The following is a 26,421-nucleotide window of genomic DNA, read 5'->3' as shown; positions in this document are numbered from 1 at the left end:
TAATCACAGTGCTAGTCACAATTGGACATTTCCTTATGGTTTGGGTTGTTTGTTGCGTTTTTTTTTTTTTAACTCTGTCTCCTCCCTTGAATAAAAAACTTCCTGAAAGTAAGGCTCACACTGTCTTGTTCTCTGTTGGATGCCTAGCCTATAGAACGATTTCTGGCACATAGTAGGTGTTCAGTAAATGCTTGCAGAAGGGATGAATGAATCCTGGTATTCCTTGCAACTGGTAGAGTTCCTGACACAGACTAAGTTCTCCTGTGTTTGCCAAATTAACAGATAAGTTGCTCCAACTGCAGTGTGAACTTCTTGTGAGCAGAAGCCCTGTTTTAAATTTCTTTGTTTGCATCAGAGCACCTAGCATGATGCTAGGGACTTCCAGATGCTTAGTAAATATACTTGTTTGATTTATTCTTTTTTAAGATTTTATTTATTTATTCATAAGAGATCCAGAGATATAGGCAGAGACATAGAGGGAGAAACAGGCCCCCTGTGAAGAGCCTGTTGCAGGACTTGATCTTAGGACCCCGGGATAATGACCTGAGCCGAAGGCAGGTGCTCAACAACTAAGCCACCCAGGTGCCCCTAATTTATTCTTCTTCATAAAGGGAAAGCCAAGCTTTTCAGCTGTCTATTTAATAAACTTCATTTCTCTGAGAGTAAACACATGACACAAGAGGAATGTCACCAGAACAAAGATGGACTTGGGTAGAAAGCCATAAAGTTTGGTCAGCCACTCTTGGCTGCAATAGAGATAAAAGGAGACCCAGCACCTTGCAGTTTTCCTGTCAGAATTCGAACTCCAATGCTGCATTTCGTTTTGGTGAATGTGTTACAGGGCGCAACCTACATCCTGGTGATGGTGGATCCAGATGCCCCAAGCAGGTCTTCTCCCAAAGCTCAATTCTGGAGACACTGGCTGGTAACTGATATCAAGGTAAAAAGGCCAGAAGGCACTTTCTGATTCATTTGGGGTTATAGCTGGGAGATTACCGTTCCGTGCAGTTCTCGGCTCCCAGGCAGGAGGGCTGGGGACTCTGAAGAGCAAGGACTTCTATGTCAGGTTGCGGCGCACCCCCCAACCCCCCACCAGGTGTCACAGCCCTTTCCAAGTTTTCTAACAATTTCGGAAAACATCCAGATCAGTTGTGCACAGGTAAACGGGCTCTCAGGATTAACCAGATGGGGAGAGCCCCAATTTGTCATGTTTGCTGATTTCTGTAAATACTTCCACCATGGCCAGTTTTGAGTTCCTGATATTTTAACAATTAACTCACAAATTTTCTGGAAATTTAACAATTGGCTCCAGCATTCCATAATTAGAGGCTTAGATTTGGAAGCATGAGGGTGATTCTGTGCAGTCCAGGTCAAGACCTGGCCAGAAGGAGTCCTGCAGGAGCTCCTCTTCCTGATGGGCCAAGGGGCATTGGGAGGCATGGAAATTTCCTTTCCTTTGTACAGAAACGAGTGGCCTCCCCTCATCTGTGTTCCTTTACCATCGCATAATTGTGAAGGAGCCTGGCTCATCCCTTCTGGAGCAGGTCTGAGGAACAGAAATCTGGTGTGCCGTGTTAACAGGCATTATGTAGGGGAAGGTAAAAGGTTCTATTCCCAAACAAGTTTTGGAGACTTCAGGTTACACCGTATCAATCCCATTCCTCAACGAGGTGTGTTTTAGAGCTTTGAATATTCTAATGTGCACTATATAATATGCATTTATTTTCCAACCTCATGTGACTCTTTAATCTTTTGTTCACGAGTGCCTGGCCGCACACTTTGGGAAAATTCATGCTTGCTAGCTTCAGCCATCCATGCATCTGTGCCTAGAGAGTTCGCGGATGGCCTTCTCATAGTGTGCAAAGGCCTCAAGCCGTGAGACAGTGGGAATCCAGAACTAGAAAGACTAAGTCTGGATCTAGGTTTGGCTGGTTCCCAAATCAATGATCACCATTAAGTCCCTTGGAGTCCCTCTGGGCGTTTCATGTTTATCTATAAGATAGGAACCGTGTCACCTCCTCTATATAGTTATCATGATAATCCAAGGATGAGAGAGCATCCTGAGAGGACTTTGGAAAACATAGTGCTGCAAATGTAAGGGGTTTGTGTTTTTCCTTCTACCACTATGGGCCAGAGGGAGGGATATAGTGTGAACTAGCCATTGATTCTCCTGAGCAAGGCAGGGGCTCTCACATCTCCTAGAGTGGAGGTCTTGGGGAGGAAGCTATCCTGTCATCCAGCCCCTGCCCTGTGACCACAGGCCCTTCACAGGATGCTCAGGTCGAATCCCCATCCTCAGAGGCAGTGCTGAGCTTGGAAGGGGCCTCTTCCAGGGAGGCTTCCAGCAGTGGCTTCTTGGACAGTGCCCGAGGGAGAGCAAGAGTGCTGCTTCAACACACTCCCCTGACCAAGCAGGCCTCGGCCTGGTGAAGAGCCTCGAAAATACCAGCAACATGCAGAGGGGCAGAGCTGGGGGATTTTCATGCTTTTAGGGCAGGGAGAGTTGCCGAGGGCACGAAAAGGAAAGATACTGGCTCCTGCCCCAGTCTAGAGCCTTGACATTTCCTGTGCTTGGCATTCCCTGGCAGTCACAAGGGGGCGAAGCTCTCAAGAAAGGAGTATCGCTCCCTGTGTAGTGCACCTGTGTAGTGAATAGTGCAGGGATAGTGCACGGCCTCACACACCAGGCTGTCCAGAAGAGGGTTCTACCGGGCAGTTCTGAGGCAGATTTCAGGACCTGTGGTGGATGGAGTAATTTCAGCATCGAGGGCCCTTGGGGGCAATGAGGCTGCCTCTCTTCCAAGCCTGAAGCCCCCTCTCCCCCTCCGCCCTGCCGCACTCCCCTCACCCCAGGATGCACTCAGGACAGTTCTGTTACAGACGCATGGTGACACAGTCATGGGTTCTCAGCAGCCCAGCTGGACAGAGCAGGTGGCAGGTGGCAGCTGTCCGGCAAGACTGCTAAGCCGCAGAGCTTACCAGGGCCACCTGCCCGGCTGTGGCCCTCAGCCTTCCCGCTCAGACCGGAGGAGGCTTGGGTTTCAGACACATTTTCACCCACTTTCTCTGATCCAGGGGTCCAGCAGGAAGCAGCAGCTCTCCTCAGCTATATCCACTCAGCCTGCCCGCCAGCCCCCAGATCCCTCCAGCTGCATGGCCAGTATAAAAACCAGGCTCGTTTAGGTCTCGGGCCAAAAAAGGGGAGGCTTTCATCAAACCAGAAGCACTTCCTTTGTGTTGGCGTTAGCCGTGGCTGAGCGGGTCTCAGACAGTAGAGCACGTTCCAATCTGCTGGTAAACGTGTTAAAATGCAGATTCCCAGGCACCACTTCCGTCAGTCTGGGGAGAAGGGAGGTGAGCCAATTGAAGGAAGACCACGGAGCTCAGAGTCAGAATGCCTTGGTTGCTACTGTCATCACCCATCTGTGGAGCAGTTTTCAAGTGACAGTCACTTCTGACACGTCCTTTGGATCCCCACAATCGCTTGGTGAACTAGGCATTATCCCCATTTTGTACGTAGGAAAGCAAGTCTGGAGAGATGGGGTGATGCAATCTCTCATCTAGTGGGTCCTAGAGGTTGGGGCTTCATTTCCAGCCCCCCAGCTCCAAACCACACACCCTTTCTGCCATACCACGTGGTCTGGTTCACACCACATTTCTCCCAGCAACTCCACGGTGGCAAGAGGCATCCCACTGTGCCCTCTCTGTAAGATGGGAAACAATCTCTGTGGTTCCCCTGCCATTCCAGGGCTCTCTTTCTGATTCCCTCCTATGGATAGATGCTTCCAGGGAACCTGCTCAGGGAATGCTACCTTGGGAAGTCAAATACTCCTGGTAGGCATTTTGAACCCTCCAGTAATTTTAACACTTAATACGTTAGGTTAAAAGTAAACCCTACATAGTATCATTACCCTCAGCAGTAAATGGCCTCAGCAGTAAGGCACAGCAAATGTAGAGTAAGGATTCCCTGTGATTCACAATGACCAGGTGGAAGCCAGGCTGGTCTTGATGTTAGGGACCCAGGCCTAATTGGGTGGTGGGTGGGGCTGCGGCCATGGGAGCCCCTCAGTAAGGACAATCTGAGGGCCATCTGCTCAGGTTGAAACAGCAATCGGTTCTTAGGAATACAGGGAACATATGCATCCCCCTGACCCCAAAGAGAGGCTGACAAGAGTCTACTGTAGAGTGGGATAAAGCTCTAGATCTGTGGGCCGCTTGTACAAAAACAGGAGAGAAGTCCCTCAGTAGGAACCGGGCATTCATGCTACCTTTGTTCACTGAATTCAACCAATATGGATTGATCATTGTTTGCAAACAAACACAAGAACTCTGGAGCCAACCTACTGGGTTCAAATCTGAATCCACCAGTATCGCTATGTGATCTTGAGGGGCAAGAAACTCACCCCACGTCCCGATATGCTCACTTGAAAAGTGGGCCTATCTGTAGTCCCTGCCTCACACCGTTGTCATCAAGTTCAAATGAGCTCTTTTAAGTAAAGTGCTTAGGACAGTACCCAGAGCACATAGGAAGCTTGTATAACATTATTTTGCCGTAACATTATCTTTTTTGTTCCGACGTCAGGCGTGACCCTGGCCCTGCGGTTACAGATGCGCGCATAGCAGGGCAAGTCTTTGCCTTCCATGGGCTTCTGCTCTAGTGAAGCAGAGGAAGGAGGCTACAGCACAGGGAGGAGGTTACAGGGGCACCAGGGGCTCTCGCAGGATAGAACTTCCCACAACGATGGGTTCCCATCAGCTCAGAGGCAGCACCAGGTGTGGGTCCCCTAGGCTGGCCAGACCACCACAGGCAGGGGCTGCTAGAAAGCATGCTGTCCTCCACCCCCTCTTTGAGAACTCTCTCACTGAACAAAAGAGATTTTGAACAGAGCGTTGACACCTAACATCTCTCTCCTCTTAGGGCCACGTCCCCAGCTTTTTCTTGAAGATGTTTTTCAGTTCTGATTCAATCTAACTAATAATCTTTGTGCTAAAGCCTAATTAAGCTATCAATTAATCTGCATCATTCATTTCAGAAGAAAAGCTTATTGGTTCATCCTCTATTTGTCTCTGAAATTAGTGCTCAGAGCTTTTCATGCAGATATTTTCATTAGACTTTTTATTGTTAATGGGAATATTGAACACAGGAAGATGGTATATTAATACCTTCCACAAAGAATATCATGACTGGTGACAAAGAACACTGAGAACAATTAAGGAGACAAGAGTACCTTTTTTCTTCCAAAAAAGAAAATCTTCCTAGAAACCGTCAATGATTCTAAAATTTGCCCTGAATATCTTTTTTGTTTTAAGAAAGAAAAGCGAAATGGCAAGTTCATGTTTCCCTTTCATTCAGTGCCCTCAACCTTTGGCAGCTGTAAGCGCAACCGATTCTGGGTGGAATTAAAAGGATCTCTAAGAGTCCATTATTCTGTCGACTTTTCTATAAGGATTGAATTTTTCCATAACGAAAGGCTGTTTTTTTAAAGGACCCCTAAGTGTGTCAGGTAAATAAATGGGAAACCAAATGAACGGGCAAGGATTTTAGCTCTTTACTTTTCAATTACGCATTTAGCACACGTCAGGACACATCTGCTTGAGTAAGTGGTCCCACTGCTGAGCGATCTCAGGAAAGTTACTTGACCTCTCTGAGACTGTGGCTTCTTGTCTGTAAAACTGACACAAATCCTTCCACTTCAGGGTTGTGACAGGAAAAGGAAATTACATATGCCAAGAGGGAAAACCTTTCTAGAGAGAGGCTCTTTAGAAAACTGGCAAATTTATCGTGTTCCTAACCAATTGAGCAGCAGATCCTGTAGAAATTTAAATACACTGTGTGTGTGTATATGTGTGTATGTGTGCAGCACTGGAATATTATATATACCCTGATATTGCATATATTATGCAATATATATATATATATATTCCAATTCCAACATCTATGCTCAGTAGCACGCTAATGATAATAAACGGAAGAATTAACAGTCTTTATCAGGACCTTAAGTTCAGAAGAAGAGATCAAACCAAGGAAATGGGATTAATTAATTAATTTCTTTATTTAGACCTGTATTTTTAGTTTTTCTGCTATTTGTCCACTTGTCCTTGCATGCTTTGCCCTGTACTGTGAGGGTCCATCAATTTAAGTAGTGAACACCAGCAAGGCCTGGCTTATGCTCCCTAAATATCTACAAACCATAAAGAATATCTGGTGATGGGGACAATGCAGGGGGGGCTCTGGTTATAAAGCAGACTTGTACAAAGACACCCTGAAAGGGCAGGGACCAGGCCTGTACTTTCGGGTCAGGTGAACCAGGGATGGCTCCAGGCTCTGGCACTTCCAGATGGGAATTCCTGAGCCTCTGTTTCTTCATCATGAAAATGGGCATGATAAGAATATCTCTTGCCCAGCATTCAAGGACATTAAGGTGCCTGACATTGAACAGAATAGTAGGGACTTGGTAAATGTGATTCTCTCCCATACTACCCCCAACTTGGAGCAGCCACTTAGAATTGAGCAACTTCAATTAGCTCTTGGACTCATGCTTTGCAAAGTAAGAATCCTAGACAATGACACAAACCTTGAAGTAAAAAGAGCTCATCCTTTTGCTTTTCGAGTCCAGGTGGGTTGAGGCCTAGCCCGGAGGACCTGACCTGACCAGGACCTGCTTTCCTGGAGGTAGTTGTAGTTGGGGCGGGGTGGTCGCGGGGCGGGGGTCCCCCTCATTGAGCCTTTGGGAATTGCCCTGTGCACGCTTGGAGCAGACCACAGCCAGGGCTGCCAGTGCTGATCAGGCCTGCAGTGTGCTTCCCCCCCACCCCCCATCCAGGACTGCACATCTTCCCAGACACTTTCCATCTGTATTTTTAACACAAGCCAGCACCTGCTCGCCATTTCCTTATCATTCACAGTCCCCACCTTGCTGTCATTGTCCTACCCCAGAGATGCCTTCGTTCCCATTCAAAATAATTTAAATAAAATGTTGCTACAAAGTGGAATATTATCTTTTGATGAATGTTTTTAAAGCCCTTTAGGTTTTCATGGTAATTTGCGGTGTAAAATTATTTGGAGATAAGAGCCAAATTAGCTCTCGTATGCTGAGGTCGCTGTGTCCTGTTATCCATGTGAGCAGTGTTTAAATATAATCAGCCCTCAGACTAATGCAGCATAATTGTTCATTTGAAATAGCTTTTTTTACTCCATTCAATGAGTCATTAAAATATTCAAGGGATAATGCAGTGAATTGGAAATGAATTTATCATATTATCCCATACATGCTGTAGTGCTTCAGGTAACTAAGGAGAGAGAGAGAGAGAGAGAGAGAGAGAGAGAATGAATATAATGTGTACAAGCAGGAAAGGGCCCAGTCTCTACGGGAATATGGTCAACAAAGCCTTTTACTTGGTTTATGGAAACTATGTATAGAGAGGCTGACCGGGAGGGTGGGGAAAAAAGGAAAGTGCTGTTCTTCGAAGAGCTCGTGCGCGCTCTCTCTCTCTCCCTCTCTCTCTCCCTCTCTCTCAGCACTCCGAGAGTCTGTGCTCCACCACAGCTCCACTGTTAACTTATTTTTATCAAATATGTTTATATCAGAAAGTCGTTATGGAAACCATTTCTGCCATCCAGGAGAATTCCTGGATCAGAAAGAAAATTCTCTCTCTCTCTCTCTCTCTCTCTCTCTCTCTCTCTCTTTCTCCCCCCTCCGCCTCCCCTCCAACCCTGTCACACACACACTCACGCACGCACGCACTCACACATACACTTCCCTTACATGCACCCGTGGATGCCCCCCCTCAAAGGAACAGCATCGTTTTGCCCACCCAATTCTGAACCGGGCTCTGATGGGGACACAGGATGACTCCCCTTCATGGCCACGCTGTAACATGGTCGCACTGAGACAGACACCCTGGCCCGGCGTGAGGACCCTGCACTTGTCACTGTCCACAGGCCTTGGTCCTGAGCGCAAGCCCTTAGGAAGAGACAAAGAGGGACGGGTAGCAGCATATTCGAGGGACCCCTCCTCGATTTCGGGAAGGTTCTATTAGTGCAGACTGTTCATACCACACCTCAAAGAGTGTCTTCTGCTCTGGCTGCGGTATTTTAAGAAAGCCAGTGAGCAGCATGAGGAGAGCCACCAGAAGGGCGAGGCTGTGCAGAAGCCACATCAGGTGGACAGGGACTGAGAGAGGTAGGGATGGTTAGCCTGCTGGGAGGAAAGGGAGACATAAGATGGCCTTTAAACATTCCTTGATGATTTTATTAAACATTTGAAGAAATCGGGCAGCCCCAGTGGCTCAGCGTTTAGTGCCACCTACAATCCAGGGTGTGATCCTAGAGACCTGGGATCGAGTCCCGCATTGGGCTCCCTGTGTGGAGCCTGCTTCTCCCTCTGCCTGTGTCTCTGCCTCTCTCTCTCTTTTTCTCTGTGTCTCTCATGAATAAATAAATAATAAAATCTTTAAAAAATTTTTTGAAGAAATCTAATTGGAAAACAAGGGTAATCCTGCTGGGCTCCGCTGGGCAGAGTTAGAACCAATGGGTGACATTTACATAGAAGTAAATTTTGGCTGCATTAGAGGAAAGAATTTTCTAAGAATTTGAACTGCCTAAGAACTAAGCGTATACTCCACAGAGGAGGGAGCTTCTCATCACTGGAAGTACCTATTCATGGGTGACCCAGGGAATCCGCCCCCCTCCCCCCAGGCATGGAAGGCCAGAAGGAGCAGGCGACTTGTTAGGTGTTGCCACCTGCGTATGTCCTCTCCTGGCTAGAAACACTCTTCTTATGGCTCACATTCATGTAACATATTAACAATAGCAGTAATAATTAAAGAAGGAATGGGGGTGCCTGGGTGGCTCAGGCAGTTTAAGCCTCCAGCTCTGGGTTTCTGCTCAGGTCATGATCTTAGGGTCGTGAGATTGAGCCCCGTGTTGGGCTTTGTGCTGGGTATGGAGCCTGCTTAAGATTCTCGCTCACCTTCTCCCTCTGCCCCCACCCTCCACCTGCACTCCTGCAGCTCACGCTTTCTCTCACTCAACAAAAAAACATAAAGAAAGAAGAATAGAAAGAAAAAAAGAAAAGAGAAGAGGAGAAAAGAAAAGAAAATAAGAAACAACACTTGCTCACTTAGCATGTGGTTTTGGGCATTGTGCTTTACATAAATATCTCATTAAGTCTTCACAAAAGCCCTAAGAGGAAGGTAACAAAGACAAGAAAAAGAAGGCCTCACAGATACCAAGTGGCTGATTGGGATTTGAATCCAGAGCCTAGACATGTGATCATGATACCAGATTGCCTCTCCAGAGTTGAGGTAGGCGCTACACCCACTATCAGGCCTGGCCCATGCGACAGCTTACATGAGTGCCAAGTGTGGCTGCTAAGGGCCCCGGTGTGAGTGGTACAGTTTGAGGTTCCTGGCCCTCTACGCTTGGCCACACCCATCTCAGCCTGAGCACAGCCCTGGCCTTGGAGTGCAGCACATGCCTAGGAGGTAGATCTTCTCACTTACCATGAAGCAAATTATTTACATGCCTGAGTCTGTCCCCTTATCTGTAAAAGAGGACACTCGTGTCAACCTTGCAGGTACACTGTGAAGACTCAGTGAGATAAAATACGTAGCACACTGGCAACACAGCATCGGCCACTTAGTAGGTGCTGTTTATGGGCTGGCTCTCTCCTGCTTACACATACTAGCACCCTAAGTCCTCTGCAGGAAGCTCAGAAAGTCAGAGGTGGACGTCGCTCCCAAGAGGTAGGGCAAGAATGAGCTATCTGCATGGTTACCAGTTTAAAAAGAACTTAAGGGTAAATGGCAATGCAGGCATAGGATTTAACAGTGAAGTGTTGGAACCAGCTACTTAACCTGCACTGTACTCAGCACTGTGGCTGTTAAATAATATTAATAGTTGATTGACAGAGAGACACATAGGTTTTTGATAAATAAGTGTTGGAAGAATTTAAAATGTGATTTTTTTTTTCAGTTACTCAGTTGGAAGGACAAGGCTAACATATAGGAAATAGGAGTACTCAAGGGATATAGTGTCAACTTTAACTGCACTCTTGAGACTCAGGTGGCTATGAAAGTGCAGACTTTCCCCCTTGCAGTGAGGCAGCCACTCCTCCTTCAAAGCTCAGCTCGTGATCCCTTCAGCTTTGTCCTTCTTTGCTTTGTTATTATTTATGGGTCTCTTTTCCTGACTAGACCATGAGTTCCTAGAGAATAGAATTGTATCTTATTATATCCCCAGCACTTAGCATGGTGCCTTGAACATAGCAGACCCTTAGTAAATGTTGGTTCAATCAATTAATGGAGGCATGAAGGAATGAATAAGAGAATGAAGGAAGGAAGACTGGATGGATGGGTGGATGGATAGTGGTTGGGTAGGAGGAGGATGGATATGATAATTTCACAGTGGAGACAGAAGTTGAGCTGGGCTTTGAATTATGAGCAGGCCTGGAAAAGTCAGAGGATACCAGAGACTGCATTCTGGGAATGCAGCAGGATAACTAAATGCTCAGACGTTTGAATTGGGGTAGGAATAAAGAAAAATTATAAACATAAACATAAAAGCTAAGACGGCTGAGTTAATTAAAGCCCTTATCACTCCTCCCTAGACTATTATTGCAAAAGTCTACTAACTGATCCCCCTCCTACAACCCCAACCCCTCCAAAAGTATATATTTTTCTAAAATCAAAATATGATCATGTTACTTCCCTAGTTGAAGTGTTCAGTGAACTCTTCAGTATCTCAGGACAGAGTCTTATCTGGTCGGTGTGTTATTCAAGGCCTCTGAGGCTCTGGCCCCTGCCTGCCTTATCCACCCCCACTCCACCCCTCACCGCATGTTGTTCCTGCTGACCTGATTGTGGAATCTCACACCTTCTCGGTGTCTCCAGCCTCTAGGGACCATGCTTGCTCTGTCCTCTCTCCCTAGGAAGCCTTGCTGCAATCTGCAAACATTTGTCCTGCATGAGTTGATATCTCATGAGTAAAGACCTTCAAAGTCCAGAAAGAACTTAGATTTAAGATCACAAAGTCATTTCCAGAAACAGGATAGGAAAATGTAAATTCCTGAATTTAGGCTGGTGTGCTATCAATCCACATCAAAATTCAATAAGAATTTGATAAACAGATGGTGTGAGGCAACATAGAAAACAGTGAACATTGGGAGTCAGCATAGGTTCACTAAAAAACAAGCCACACCTCCTCACTCAGAGTTCTTTGTTGATAAAAAGCACTGATCTAGTGGACCAGGAGGAGGTCCACTGTACAGTTTGAGTGACCAAGGTATTAGAACAAGTCAATCTTGGTAACCCTGTTGGCAAGGAAGAGAAATAGGGCTTCAATGACTATTGTGTTAGGTGGGTTTGTGGCTTATTAAGAGTACCTGAAGAGTGTTGACTAATTAATGTCAACCGCCAGGGTGGTCCCTGGTGACACACCACGGAACACTTACATGGGCCCCACCTTGTTTGATATCTTTATAGATAGCATGCTCCCCAGATTTGTAGATCACACAAAGTTTCAACTAATTGCTGGTATGATGACTGACACAAGACAGTTAATTTTAGCAAATTGGAAAGATGGGCCTGTGTTGAAAGATTTAAGTTCAATAGGGGTTAATCTAAAGTTCTATATTTAGGTTCTAAATCAACTACACAAGTACAAAATGTGGAAGATCAGGCATAGCAGGAGTTCATGAGGAAAAGAGATCAAAGGAGTGTTAGTTAATTTTTAAGCTAATCTTAAGCTAATAATAGAATGTCAAACCATAATGCAGGAATTAAGAAAGTGAATATAATCTTAGATCACATCGATGGAAGTAAAGGCTTTTAGATGACTGAAGATTATAATTTCCCTTTTTCTGCAGCAGTTAGACCACCTCTGTTCACTCATTCATTCATTCACTCATTCATTCATCCATCAGCATGTGTTCAGCACAAGTTAGGCAATAGTTTTCATTCAGGTGCTGCAGATCAAAAGCTTATAAAGTCAAATCCCTTCCGGGGGAGAGCAACCTGCTTGGTGAAAGGAGCAGAGGAGTAAATCAATGACTGCACACAGTACAGAGTGGGAGTGTCAGGGAGGAGTTAAGTGCCAGAAACCTGGGAGGAGAGGGGGTGGGCTCCACAGAGGAGGTGACCTTCTAGCAGAGTAGAAATTCGGCAGGTGCACAGTGAGAAAAGGGCACATACACAGAGGCAGTAGCAAGAGCAAAGGTCCTGGACAGGAACAGGCTAGGTGGGTTCCAGGAACAGAAAGAAGGCCGGTGCAGCAGGAGCAGAACGATCAGAGACGTGTACAGGAGATGAGCAGTGAGGGAGGCTATGAAGGACCACCAGTCTTAACCTTGACCAGTCCCTGGCTAGAATCACCGGGGAGGCTGTGCTCTAGACCAGCTAAATCAGAACCCCTGGAAGCAGAGCCTAAGCACCATTTCTGTCAGTTCCCAGGTGATACAGATGTGCATCTGTGGGGGGGGGGGGTGTGAGTCGCTAGTCAAGGAGTATAAAGTTTCAGTTACACAAAATGAGTAAGTTCTAGAGATTAATACTGTACACTGAAAAATTTGTTAAGAGGGTAAATCTAAAAAATAAAAATAGGGATCCCTGGGTGGCCCAGCGGTTTGGCGCCTGCCTTTGGCCCGGGGCACAATCATGGAGACCTGGGATCGAATCCCACGTTGGGCTCCCTGCATGGAGCCTGCTTCTCCCTCTGCCTGTGTCTCTGCCTCTCTCTGTGTGTGTGTGTGTGACTGTCATAAAAAATAAAAAAATAAAATTCAGATCATAAAAAATAAATAAATAAATAAATAAAAATAAAAATAAAAAAGAGGGTAAATCTCATGTTGTTTTCCAAACACAATTTAAAACAAAAGGAAGAAAGAAGAAAAAAAAGAAAAGAAAAGAAAAGAAAAGAAAAGAAAAGAAAAGAAAAGAAAAGAAGAAAAGAAAATTGAAGGAAAACAATGGGCCACTGGGATTGAGAATTATTGCCCAGGCATGGGCAGGGACTTTGGCACATGACTACTGGTGGGCTTTAAAAAGAGGATGAAAACAGCTTTTTTTCTTTTTAATTCTTACTTATTTAAGTAATTTCTACACCCAACATGGGATTCAAACCCATAACCCTGAGATCAAGAGTTGCATACTCCTCCAACTGAGCCAGCCAGGCATTCCTGCTTTGTGTCTTTAAAAGATAGGTCTGACTGCTGTGTCAGGTGGCAGCAGGGTGCCATAAGAGGCCATTTCACTCCTTTGGGAGGGATGAGGGTGGTTGACACCAAGTTGACAGCAGTGGGCATGGAGAGGACAGCTCTGGGGTCTATCTGAGGTTATGAGCCTATTGGACTTGTCAGTGGATTAGACATGGTGGGTGAAGGATGGTCCCAGGATGGCACCTAGATTCGGAGTCTGAGCAAACAGCAATGCCATTTACTGAAATGGGAAACACTAGAAGGTGAGCAGTTTAGAGGGCAAGGTGGGTGGGGGGGCGAGTAGGATCTGAAGTTCTGTCTCAAACACTTAATTCCGAAATGCTCTTTAGATCTCCACTGGAGATTTCAAGTAGGAGACTGAAATGAGGCTGGAAGTCAGGGGAGACCCTGGGAGAGGAGGCTCAACTTTGGGAGACATCAGGGCTGCTTATAACCATAGGGCCTTTTGAAGCTGTCTCTTGAGGAGGGGGATGAGTAAGTCGTCTTTGGAGATGTTCAAGAAGCCATAGGCCAGGGATTGGGCAAAAGGTTGGGCAAATTGGCTCTAGGCTGCTTCTTCCAGCTCTGAGCTGCTGGGATTTTATAAGAGAGCCTGACACCAGCCTGCAGAGCACCGTGTTAGGAGGCGAGTGCAGAGAGGCAGCGAGGCCAGAGCTGTGGAGGGGCCTTGGAGGCTATGAGAAGTTGGTTCTATTTAGCAGGAAGTTGTGTGACTCTTTGAAAGAAGCTTGGGACACGGAGCCCCGTGTGCTGGGCCACTTGCTACCTGGATGACACTGCTCCAGGTCTGCCCCTCCGTGGATTTCTGTTATCCTGCCTACAAATGAGCAGGTTAGGTAGATTTGGGTCATCACATCCAGCTCTGAAGAGTCTAGTTCCATCCTTGATCCCTTAATCAGCAGACAAATGAGCAGGTTAGGTAGATTTGGGTCATCACATCCAGCTCTGAAGAGTCTAGTTCCATCCTTGATCCCTTAATCAGCAGACTTCGACTTTTCTGCCAAACGTTGCTCGTGTGCACAACACACACCCCCTGGGTCTCTGAACACGTAAAGCAAGCTCCAAGTTCCTTGCAGCTCCCTGGGTGCTTGCCCTCCCAGTCAACAGTGCTTCAGTGTGCCAGAGAGAGTGGCATTGAGGGGAGGTCGTGGAAGCTGCTCCAATTTATTGTTAAAGGTAAATCATTTGCTGCAGCTTTATTATTAGCAACGCCTGCCTTGGAACATACTTCCCTAGTGATTTTCAACCCCCAGCTGGAACCAGTGTCAAGACAGTGCTGCAAACCTCAGCTTGCAGACCTTAGAGGACCAGAGTGGGCCAGTGAGCAGGGTGAGGCCTGCACAGCTCTGGTTTGGGAGGAAGGTAGGTGCAGCCTGCCACATCAACTGGAGGAAGACAAGTCTGTGGCAGGAGGCCTGCTGGGGGCGGCTCTAGGGATCCAGTCATGGCATTGTGAGCAATAGGCCTTGAATAGTGATCAATAGGATGGGGATGGGGCAGGGGGAGGTCCTGGAGTTCCTTGTGCTCTCCTGCCAGCCTCAGCCCAGAAAGACGTGGTGGAGTCAGCATGGGGAGATCAGAGACCGAGGGGCAGGAGAGAGCAACCCACCACTGCCCCCACCCCCCATCCCCGAGCCACCACTACCATCGCCCCTACCGCCATCTACCCCCTGCCCCCCGCCACTTACTCCCCCCAAGCAGTGGGCTGTGTTGCTTCCCAGAAAAATGAGGAGGAGGAAACCACAGTCCAGAACACTCTGGAAGAATTGGGGACTCCGCTTGGGTATGGCAGCAGGGAGGGGGGGGGCTGCAGGGAAGGACTTAAATAGGGTGAAAGGACAGACCCCAGAGCTTCTTGGGCTTCTGCCCTGTCAAGCCCTTGGCTAAGAATTAGCTTTTTCTTTTCAAAGAGGGTGGAAGTCACTGTTTTCTTGTCTCAGTTGATGAACAGATTCTGGGTGGCAGGAGTCACCATAGAAACAGGTGCTATCTTAAGCAAATGAGCCTTATTAACCTTAAGAGTGGTGGAGTTTTCACAAGATTGCACATATAGGGTAGGAGGAGAGCTGGATTTGGTTGGGGGAGGGCCACGGTGCTGGGGAGCCGTGCTGTGATGGCTCTGGGTGTGGATGTGTGTGCGTGTACATGTGCATGCATGTGTGTAGATGCATGTCTGCATGTGCTTTTGTAAAACCATTTGGCAGGGAGTGAGCTCATGCTGCTGCCTTTTCCCTAAGAAATACACACATCCCCCAAAGAAACTTTGATCTGCTTGGGAACTGGCCTCCAGGTAGCAAAGGTCAAGAGCCCAGCCTCCACCCCTAATGCTTTCTCCCAATGCTGTTTCTAGTCTCTGCATCTCCTGCATGTCAGAAACAGGTGCCTTCCCTGAGGACCTGGCCACCAGTTAGCAGGGACCTCTGCTCCAGGAGGCTGTGTGGCACGAGGGTAGAAGCAAGAATATTGACATCAGGAGGACCTGGGTCCCTATGGCTGCTCTGTGATTCTGAACCAGTCACCTGCCTCCGTGAGCCCCAATCTGTAAAAGGCAGAAACACAGGGCTTAGGTGAGGCTCAGATGAGACGATGGATACGTGGGTGGAGTGTCCCATAACCCTCCCCCTGTGAGGAAGGCAGTATGTGTGTGGGGTCTTTTCTCTCAAGCACAGCTGTGACCTCACATAGATTTTCCAAACCAAGGTGTCTTTCCCCAGCATTATTCCATCTTACAGGTCTCCACTCGTAGTTGCTGTGCTAGGTCATGAGGGAGGACGAAGAGCCTGCCCCCAAGGGGTCATCACCATTTGGGGGCAGGAGAAAGACTTAAAACTAAGGGCCACCACCAAGAAGTATGGAATCAGGTAGGCAGCAGCTCAAAGGGAGTGGGCAGGGAGAGGGCAGGGAAGGGAGGTGGCCAGGGCTCTGACAGCCAGGTGGGGCTGGGGTGGGCAGGAGGAGATGGCCAAGAAAGGGGGGCATATATTCATCTCTTGAGGCAAAGTCAGCCAAATTCTGGGCTGCTCCCACATTGTGAAGGGTAAACAATGAGCTGGCGCTCTCCCACAGACTCTGGGAGTCTTGCATCTTGGCTCCAAGAAGTAAGTCTGCTGCCCTCTGCAGCCCCGCCTTGGGCAGGACAGTCAACCCTCCCAGTCTGGCTCCAATTCTGGGAAATAAACCTGAACTGCCATCCCAGGGGCCCTGAGGACTAGTCCTATGAGGCCCTGCTATGAACCCCTTCAGCCTGAGGTGCTGTTTGCCCCAGGAGAAAAGATGGGACCAGCCTGGCCTGGGAGGGCACAGCGCTGGGGCACCTTTATTTTCCTTTGCCACGAGGCGTAAAGGGTCCCAAAACGTGCCTGAAGCTGGGACGGCCTTGGCATCGTGGCTGACAGACCAGTCCCTCCCTCGTAGATTCTAGATCTCTAGAGTTGGAAGGGCCCTCGGATGTATAAGGTCCTAATCCTCCATTTTACAGACGAAGAAACTTGAGTCCCAAGGTCATCTGAGCTCATGGTGCAGGGCGTGGACCAGAATTTAGTCCTCTGGCTCTTTCCTTTCACTGCCCCAAGCTTGCTGAACGAGAGAGGCCACTGATAGGCACATGCCCTGCGGGCCTGGGGCACCTACTGGGTAACTGACTGGGTCCCCAGAGAAAGGGACCTCTTCCCTGAGCTGTTCAGGTCTCACCTCCTTCACCTCCTCCCCATCTCCAAATAAAAATGTGGCCTGTCATGAGCTTCACCTGGCGCCAGCCAAGGACTGGGATTATACAGGTCCTGGGAAAGTTCTTCCCAGTCCACCTACCCCTGTCTCCCAAACTCTCTCCCCGCTGGCTTTAGAGATGCTTAAAATTCCTTAATGGCAGGGAGAGCACTGGGCCACAACTGAAGACAAGGCTGGAAAGGCTGCTTACTAGGGGAGAGGTCATGGATGGGTTTAGGCCCCAAACCCAAAGAGGCCATAAAAAATGCCGGAGTCTTGGCTGGGCCACTCAGAGCAAACCAGAGCAGAAGGCCACTGGGCAGTGAAGCAAAGTGAGACACGGAGGAGGAGGAGCAGTGGGGAAGAGTCGAGGTAAAGGAGGAGGATCTGAACCTAGGTCTGTCTCCCAAGAAGTTTCTCCTATACCAGCTGCCTGAAAATATGATGGCTGCTCCCCTTCCCATGGGAGATGATGCAATAATCAATGCCATTGGAAGGAGTTTTATTCCTTATAATCCTCATTCCTCATTCCTCAAAAGTGTGTCCTCAAAAGGACACACCATACATGCCACGCCAGAAGCCCGCGTGGGCAAACGTCCAGTCAAGATGCAGAAGGAGCAAGAGGCAAGCGTGGCCCAGAGTCTTTTATCTGTGATTTCTACTGGAAGGATATGGCATGGGCGAGGCAGGGGAGGCAAGTTTGAGCAGTTTTAGGACTGAGAGTTTGAATTATCTCAATGGGCTCTGGGCTATGATGGGGTCTCTAGTCACCTGGTACCTGGCCCCCAGGTGCTTAGGACAGGGGAATATTGGCTTGGTGTGTTAGATGTAGGATGTGGTTGGCAGTGTGGGCTTTGCATTGGTTGATCTGCATAGTGAGTTGTTTGCTATTTCTAGGAATTAGCTAGCCCCAAGAAGGACAGTCTCTCCAGGATTAGCAAACCCTTGGGATACCAGAGCATCATTAAATACAGAAAGTGAAAAAACCTGATTAATACACCCGGAGCCCACTTCTGGAGAGAAGCTCTTTTTAAAAGTTTTGCTCAAAACTCCACCCTCCTTAAGACTCCAAGACCCCTCCCCTCGTCTGGCCTCCTACTTAGCACTTAGTCTGTGCCGCACAATTTAGCACTGGATTCCACGCTGTCTTGTTTCCTAGTTGTCCCAGGGCACTTGCCCTAGTTTCCCAGCCCCGTGGGAAGACTCTGCTCCCCTCCTCCTGCCCTGGTACACATCTGGCCCTCTATCCGGAACAGAGCCATCCTCGTTGCCATTAGCCCTTCCCGGCCACCATCCCAGCCTGGGTACTCACCCTGGCCACCTCCCCTTTCATGCATCTCCTGGCCAGGCTGTCACAATACACTGCATCGTCCCACCCACAGATAACAGCAAGGCTCTTTTTTTCCCACTCCTCTGACCACACGAACTCTGCAACAGTCTGCCAGCAGCCTCTTCCAGCAAACAGACACCCTCCATCAACTGAGCACCTACCACTGGCCGCCACTTCTGCTCCCCACTGGTGACTTACTCCCACCTACAAACCTCTCCTTCTGCCATTCCCTTACCTAAAATGTCCACACCTCTCTTCCCGCCCAAATCCATGTCCACTGCATTTCCAAACTCTGCTTAAAGCCTACCACATGCCCTTCCAAATCACACTGAACTCCTGTTGAGCAGTTCACTGACTTGGAGTGGGATCGTTCATCCTTCTGGATGCTCTCCCAGGGGAAATGAAGAGCTGGCCTGCATGGTCCCCTCATCCCCTTTCAGTTCGAACCATCTGTTGACATTCTCTATAGAACGATTCCTTGGTATGTGGCAAGTATTTCTTCTTAGGCAGCATATAGGGAAAGAATAGGGCTTTTATGCTTGGCGTAAAAAGAGCCTCTCCACAGAGCCAATGCAGCGTGCTGCCCAGAGGAAGCCTCCACAGCTGCTTATTATTGACCATATAGCCTAGTTATGATAGCAAGAGACAATGGCTTTCAACTCAAATACAATTTACCGAGCACCCCTTCTGATTCAGCGCTCTGCTGGGCATTGTGGGGGCTCTAAAAGGGTAGAATTAAATTCCTGCCCTCAAGGAACTCAAACTCAGTAGGGAAATGAGTTATACACACACACACACACACACACACACACACACACACACCATGTGAAAAGTGCCAGGGGAATCGGGTAAATCTATAGGTTAAAGAGCCAACTTGAGTCACTGCTTTTAATCTTTACTTTGGGTTTGCCAGCACTCAACTCGAAGTATCTGACAATATGCCAGTGTGAAGCGATCCATAAAGATGGAATGTCCACCATGGTGCAGGCACTAAACTACCCCAGGCTCGTTGGCTCTGGAGACCAATCCCACCTTTGGAATTTAGCCAATATCTTTCCAATTTTAAATATCGCTACCCTGTCCTCTTAACCATAGAAATGCTCAGAAAGTCCACATTTCAGCATACAAACTCTACCTCTTAAAGTGCCTTTGATACTTGGAAGGACCACAGAAATATTTTCAACATGTGTGTTGATTTGGGGTACAGAAAACATGATAAATCCATTTATATTTTATATGAATAAACAGTCAAAAATATTGACAAATAAACTACCCAATAAATGTAAAGAATTTCAATAAAAAAACTTCCACGGAGAATATGAAAGACTCTAATATATGGAAAGGTAAGTTCACAAATCAATATTTTCCAAATTAATTTTTGTATGTGCTCTTCGTTGATAAGCAAGGGATTTTTACTAGAACTTGACAAAATGATTTTTATTGAAACTTAAGGTTACTTTAAGATATTAATACAGGCTATAAAACTATAATTATTAAAACATATGGTACTGGTGAGTGAATACACAGACATCACTGAGATTGAAGAAAAGGATAGGAAACAAATTAAAACAGCATCTGATAAAGGAGTCATCTCAAAATCAAAGAGAAAGGGTTGATTATTTCATAAATGGTTTGGGGATGATTGGCTAATCATTTGGGGGGAAAAATAATGTTGGAGCTCTTTCTCATACCATGAACAAAATAAATTCTAACCAGATTAAATATTTAAATGTTAAAAATTAGACCATAAAAGACCCAAAAGAAAATATAGCTTAATATTCCTCTTATCTAAAGATAGGAAAAGACCCTTTATAACCTGCATTTGCAAAGGCAGAAGTGAAATGATTGATCGATTTGACCTTTAAAACCTTCAAACTTCTGCAGGTCAAAACCTCCATAGACAAAATCAAAAGTCAATCAACACATTTAAAGAAATGTGAAATATAGGACAAAGAGTTACTACCCTCCATATATAAGGTTATTGGGAGGAGTAAAGGAAATAAAGCAGTATATAAAGTGCTTAGGGCAATGTCTAATATACAGAAGGCACTCAATAAATGTTAGTTGTTACTTTATTTTTTAATAAATAGAAAAATGAGCAAAAGACAGTAATAGGGAGTCCTTTAAAAAGAAACATAGTATAAACACATGAAAAATGAAAAGGTCCAGTGGTACAAAAGTCCGAATGAACACAAGACATCATTGCTACCTCTCCATCCCCCCACACCAACTATTACCATTAAATTGGCAATGTTTGGGGTTTGTGTCTTTAAAAAGTAATAATAACAGCATCCAGTGTCCCCTCATATAATGCTGATGGGCATGTAAATTGTGGAAAACACTGATGCAGGGTTATTTGGTGGTATGTATCAAACTTCAAATGCCTTTAAAATGCATATAGCCTTTGACCCCACAAACTCCTAGAAATTTATAGTAAGGGAATCATAGTGAATATGAGCAGCAGTTCATCTACGATGCTATTCATCACAGTGTTGCTTATAATAATGAAAAACCAGAAACAGCCTATCTGTCCAATAAGAGACGATTAGCAAATAAATTATGGCCTGCAGAATATTATGCAGCCATTAAAATGATGGAAGATGAATAGGTGAGGCCAGCAATAAAATACTTGTGCCAAATTGTTATGAGAAAAGAAAAAGCAAATTAAAAATAATTATATAGAGTGTGACCCATTTTTGTTGCATGGGAAAATAGGCATGGGGAAAAGAAACTGGGGAGTATATGCACCGAAACAATCCTAGTAGTTAGGTCTGAGTTGCAGGATTAGGATTATATTCTTTGGGGGCCTTAGCTATTTTTCCAAATTTCCTATAATCTGTATTGTTTTTTTTTTAAATGCTTCTTTTTTAATTTTTTTATTTATTTATGATAGTCACAGAGAGAGAAAGAGAGAGAGGCAGAGACACAGGCAGAAGGAGAAGCAGGCTCCATGCACTGGGAGCCCGACGTGGGATTCGATCCCAGGTCTCCAGGATCGTGCCCTGGGCCAAAGGCAGGCGCCAAACCGCTGCGCCACCCAGGGATCCCTCTGTATTGTTTTATAACCAGAATTTTACATTTAAAATGCTATTCTAAAAATTAAATTGTAGAGAAATAAAATATGATTATCACAACTATGGGGAATGTAAAGAGAATCAGGCAAGGTCACTATTCCCAGGAGTCTGGTTTTTTTTGGGATCATTTAAGCATCATTCTGCTGCAGAGCCCTGAGAACCACCGGACCCCACACCCCTTGCGCCCGCTGCCTTACCCCCCACACCACCCATGCACACCTCTGTGGTACCTCTGGCACTAGTCAGTACAGGTTTGCTTGCCTTCCCCCAACTGGGCTGCGAGTTCCTTAGGAGCAGAAGCCAATGCCCCTTATCTGTGTCCCCCAGAATGCAGGGCCAGGCACTGAGCAGAAATTCCCTGAGTGTTGATTATCAGAGCAAACTAAGCCTAAAACAAAAATAACAGCTCCCAACATAAGGTTAAGTGGCCGCAGAAGTTGCCCAGGCAGTAGGATAAACACAGGGGGAGACATTGTTTGTGATTGGGGTGGACAGGGAAGGCTTCATGGAGAAGGGAGGTGTTGAAAATCTCCTGGAAGCCTGACTAGGATATGCGGTCCCACCCATCCCTGCCCCCCCCCCAGCTCTTTCATTTCCATCTTAAAAGCACCCAGAAGGACTCTGCCCTGAGCTCTGAGAGGAGGCCTATGCAGGGAACCCCAAACTCCACCCAAATGGGCTGTCTCTCCTGTATTAAGGAAACACTGATCTGTTGACATATCCTACTAGCTCACTTGATGGCTGTCAATAAAGATTTCTGCACATTTGTTGGAAACCTTGTGCTAGGACTCCAGTGGATTTCAGTGTTAGCCCCCCTAAGGCAGGAGCTTTATCTGACTTGTTCCTTGCTTTACTGCCAAGACCCAGGACAGTGTTTAATGAATAGGAAGTGCTAATTAAATGTTTGTTGAATAAATTAAATATGATAACTTAAATATTGGCTTACAGGAGTCTGTGCTGTATTACACATATATGTGATGAATATATATATATATATATATATACTTCTGTGACTGCCTTGTGAATATGCATTATGTGTTTGTACATAAGTAGAGAACCCTAAAACAAATGTGCATGCGTGTGCGTGCATGAGCATGCACAGACACACACACACACACACACACACACAGTTTGGGAAAATATCAAAAGGATGAGCCCACAGCTTTCTGAGGAGTCAGTTGCATCCTTTGAGAATAGGATTCCAATAAAATAGAATTTGGATGGTGTCACAGATAAATTTGCCTTTCTAAAAGCTCCCAAGTTAAAATTTGAAAAAGGCTTGAGCATGAAGACAGGATGGCAATGACTAGATATGAATTTGCTTTATTTGTGTGGCTCAGAAATCCTCCCAGTACCATTTGGTTGAGGCAAGGGGACAAGAAGGGAAATGCTGAGGATCACCTGTACAGCCTCCTCTCCTTCCTCTTCCACCCCCAGCCCACCCCAGAAAGCCCATGGAATTCAGTTTTCTCTTGGGGGGGGGGGGCGGCCTGCATGAAGGCAGCATTTAGATTAATGGTGCCTGTGAAGTTACTCAGTTTAGCTATTTATTCTCCTGGGCCACTGGCCAATCAAAGGGCGCTGGCTACAGCCTCCCCCACAGGTCCCCCCAGTAAAAAAGTTACTGCTGTCATATTGTTCCAACATCTTAAGCCCTGGGGGATCTTTGCTTGTCCCAGCCACTCACAGATCCCAGCGCCTCATGCTAAAGACTGTATTTAAGGGTAATATAAACAGTTTGATCTTTAAAGTACCCTGGATGCATAATATCTATACATAGTTCTTGAATTTTTATTCTAAAAACAATTAGCCAAAAAGCCCTTTTTATATGATATTTGCAACTACACTGACAGTAACAGCAATTAAACCCCGTCTGTTTGCTGAGAAAGGAGCCAACTCTCCGATTCTCCAGAAGCCTGTAAAATGTACAAATTCAGAACTAGAAAAGGAAGCCTCCAGACCCTTCAAGGTCAGACCGTAGCCCAGCTTTTCTAGGCCCCCCTCCACCCCACACGAGCCCATCATTCCAGCCAAGCTGCAGCATCCCCGAAATACTCCTGGTGTTTTTCCCACCGCTAAGCCTTTGCCATGTACGCCTGCCAGGATGTCTTCCTTCCTCTTCCCTCTCTTACCCCATTCATACTTCAAGGCACCCTCATATGCACCCCCTCCTCCTGTGAGGCTCCCTAGCGTACTGCCCCAGAGGAGGTGCTTCCTGGTGCTTCCTAGGCCAGTCCGACCTGTGGGGTCTGCTCCCTGCCTGCACTGTGACCTCCCTAGGAGCAGAACTGCATCTGCTCTGTCCTCCTGCGCAGGTGAATAAATGAATGAGAGAATGAGTGAACACCTGAATGAAGCATCAAACAGCCTGCACAGTTGAAAGCTGGGTCGGAGGTTAATGCAAGGGGGCTTCAGTGTAAGGAAGACTGCGGCTGGGGGCTCAGGGTTAGAGATGGGGGTGAGAGGCAGGTAGACTTCCAGTTAGACTTAAACCATCGTTCTTGCTCCTACACACAGAGGAGCTTCTCCCTGGAGCACTGTCTCAGGTTTCCCCTGTGTGCTTTCCAAGCTCGGAACTTTTCCTTGTGTTTTGCTTTCATTCAACAACTATTTTTTGAGTGGCTGCCCTGTGCCCCCCACCCCTCTATTCTAGGTACTTTGGATGCCTCAGTGCACAAAACAAACTTCCCTCCCTGCACGGAGCTTACTTCCTAGAAGAGGGAGACAAACACACAACAATAAGCATATCATATAGGGAACCTGGAGCCGTTAGAAGGCTTACTAGCTACTTGGGGGAAATGCAGAGGGACTCTAGAGCCAGAGTGCTCAGGGAGGGGCTCATTGAGAGCATGAGATTGAAGTGAACACTTGGGAGAGGTCAGGGAGCAAGGCCAGCAGGGATCTGCGGGGAGAGTCCCCCACCCCACCCCCGGAGAGGAACCAGCCAGTGCAAAGGATGCAGGACAGGTGCTGCCATGTCTCAGGAATTGCTGGGAGGCCCATGTGGCTGCAGGGGGCGCAGGGGACAAGTGAGGCCTTGTGCAAGAGGAGGTCCAGGAGATGAGGGGACAGATGAAGCAGAGCCTGGTGAGGGCTCAGGCTGGCTGTGTGTGCGTATGAGGAGGCCCTGTCAGGGCATGTGAGCAGAAGAGGGGCATGTTTTCCTTGAGTTTTAAGAAGACCGCCCTGGCTGCCTCGGATAGCAGGGATACCTGTCAGAAGGCCTTTGCAGTCCTCCAGGCAAGAGAGGATAACATGGCCATAGTGGTCAGATGGCCATAGGGCCACAGAAGGGGCCAGGCCCAGCACCTTCTCTCCTGCATTCAGAGGAGGGCTGCAGCAATAGTGCATGAGCATGCACAACAGGACACTTGCAGCCATCTCCCCAAAGTTCAGCTTAGCAAAAATGAAGTGAGGCAGTCAGCCCAGGAACAGTCTGGCAGCCCTGGAGCCGCCTTAAACTACACAGGCCTCCTGGGCTTGAAAGGAGAGGAGGAGCCCAATGACCCACCTCACAGCACTCAGAAATGCAGTCACCTTATAAGTATCAGCAGGTGCTCTCTGCTGGGGTGGGTGGAGGGATGCAGCCTCCTGGCACAAACTGGAGGTCCTGGTTCTAGGCCTGGCTCCCCAGCATGGTCCTCGGCCTGTAACTCTGCTAGACTTCCTGCCAAGCTGGGATTTCTTCATCAGAAAAAGTGAGGAGGGCGGGCCTCACGTTCTCTAGGGCAAATCCCACTTCTAAATTTCAGAATTTCTCTCCTTCCTTGACTCAATGACGGCCTACTTTCGATTTTTCTAATGACTTAAAAATTTACATGAACACACTTAGTGTATAGCTCTGTCTGTTTAGTTTTTAGTTACATTATTCCAGATAATACTCCACTTGCTTGCCAAGAGAAGGGAAAAAAATGACATTAATTAAAGATTTGGTCTGTGTCCTAATCAAAAATTTTAAAAATGAATGTATCATACTGTACATTCTGTAATGTAGCCTGCTTTTTTACTTAGCAATATATCATTAACATTTTCCCATGTCAACACATATTCTTCTAAACCATGATTTTTAGTGCAGAAGTAGTTTACCATATGGATGTACTATAATTTACTCAGCCAATCCCTTACTATTGGACATTAGGTTGTATCTATTTTTTTTATATTATTACCAATGCTACAATGAACAAAGTTGTGAATACACGCTCTTCATTCACCTCTGTAGTGACTTTCTTAGGATAAGTTCCCAGAGGTCCAAGGTGTCACACATTCGAAGGCTTTTTGGTAGGTATTCCTAAAATGCCCTCCAGAATTTAGAAATTCCTATCAGTAGCATGTGAGTAAGCATCAGGACAATCTAACTTTAGAGTGGAAAGAAGACAACCCGTGCGGTGGGGCAGCCCCCTTCCTCTCCTAGGTGAGGGCACTGAGGCCCAGGAGGGGGTGGGATGATGTAGGGACCCTGGGCACTCGCCACAAGTGTGTGTGTGAGACTTTGAACAGAGCTGGGAAGTGCCAGCCACTGTTGGTACCGCCACCAGACCCTGCCAGCCTCAGGTCACACTCCCCACCCCCACCCCCCTACCCCAACTCTCCACCCCGTCTAGCCACAGCCACCCCCCTCCCTTAGCTGTCTTTCCCAGCCAGGCTGCTTCCCAGAGCAGGTGGCAGGAGCAGTGTCTCCCTCTTCACTTCCGGTCCATCTCTCCCACACTGACACCATTCCTTCTTTGGCCCGCTCCCTACCACATTTGATGGAGACTTGTCATCCTCGTCCAGTGGTATCTCTGTGACCAGTAGGCAACAGCTCCGATTTTGAAACGTGCTTCTCCCAGGCGACCATGATTTCCCCCCCAGCTTCCCTCTACCTGATTTCCAGTGCCTGTTGCTCCCAGGTTCTCCTGGTATCCTTTTCCCATCAGACTTACCCAGGATGGGCTCATGCATTCCCACAGCTCGCAGCACGCCCCATCTTGCCTCTTCCTGAGCTCCAGACCTGGGTGCCCATTGCCCATCTGTCTCTCCAGTTGCTCTGCAAGCCCATTCTCAACGCACACTGAAAGTGAAATGGGTTATCTCCTCCCCCTCTACTCCGCAGCCCTGC

At 47.1% G+C, this 26,421-nt stretch overlaps 1 protein-coding gene across 5 annotated transcripts in view; it reads left to right on the top strand.

Moving 5' to 3' along the window:
• Positions 1-26,421, top strand: part of PEBP4 (phosphatidylethanolamine binding protein 4) — a 259,785-nt gene that overhangs the window by 162,182 nt on the left and 71,182 nt on the right. For 4 of the 5 annotated variants that reach the window (XM_055299807.1, XM_055299806.1, XM_055299805.1 and 1 more), the window contains exon 4: positions 842-940. The exons of the other annotated variant lie outside the window; for it this stretch is intronic. In XM_055299807.1, the coding sequence (XP_055155782.1) occupies positions 842-940 (99 nt within the window). The remainder of the gene's footprint in view (positions 1-841; positions 941-26,421) is intronic. 5 annotated transcript variants of the gene reach the window in all.

This window comes from Nyctereutes procyonoides, unplaced genomic scaffold, assembly GCF_905146905.1.
Source record: "Nyctereutes procyonoides isolate TBG_1078 unplaced genomic scaffold, NYPRO_anot_genome, whole genome shotgun sequence".
Lineage (NCBI taxonomy): Eukaryota > Metazoa > Chordata > Mammalia > Carnivora > Canidae > Nyctereutes > Nyctereutes procyonoides.
Note: the sequence above shows the minus strand (reverse complement) of the source record. Positions and strands in the feature narration are given on the sequence as shown.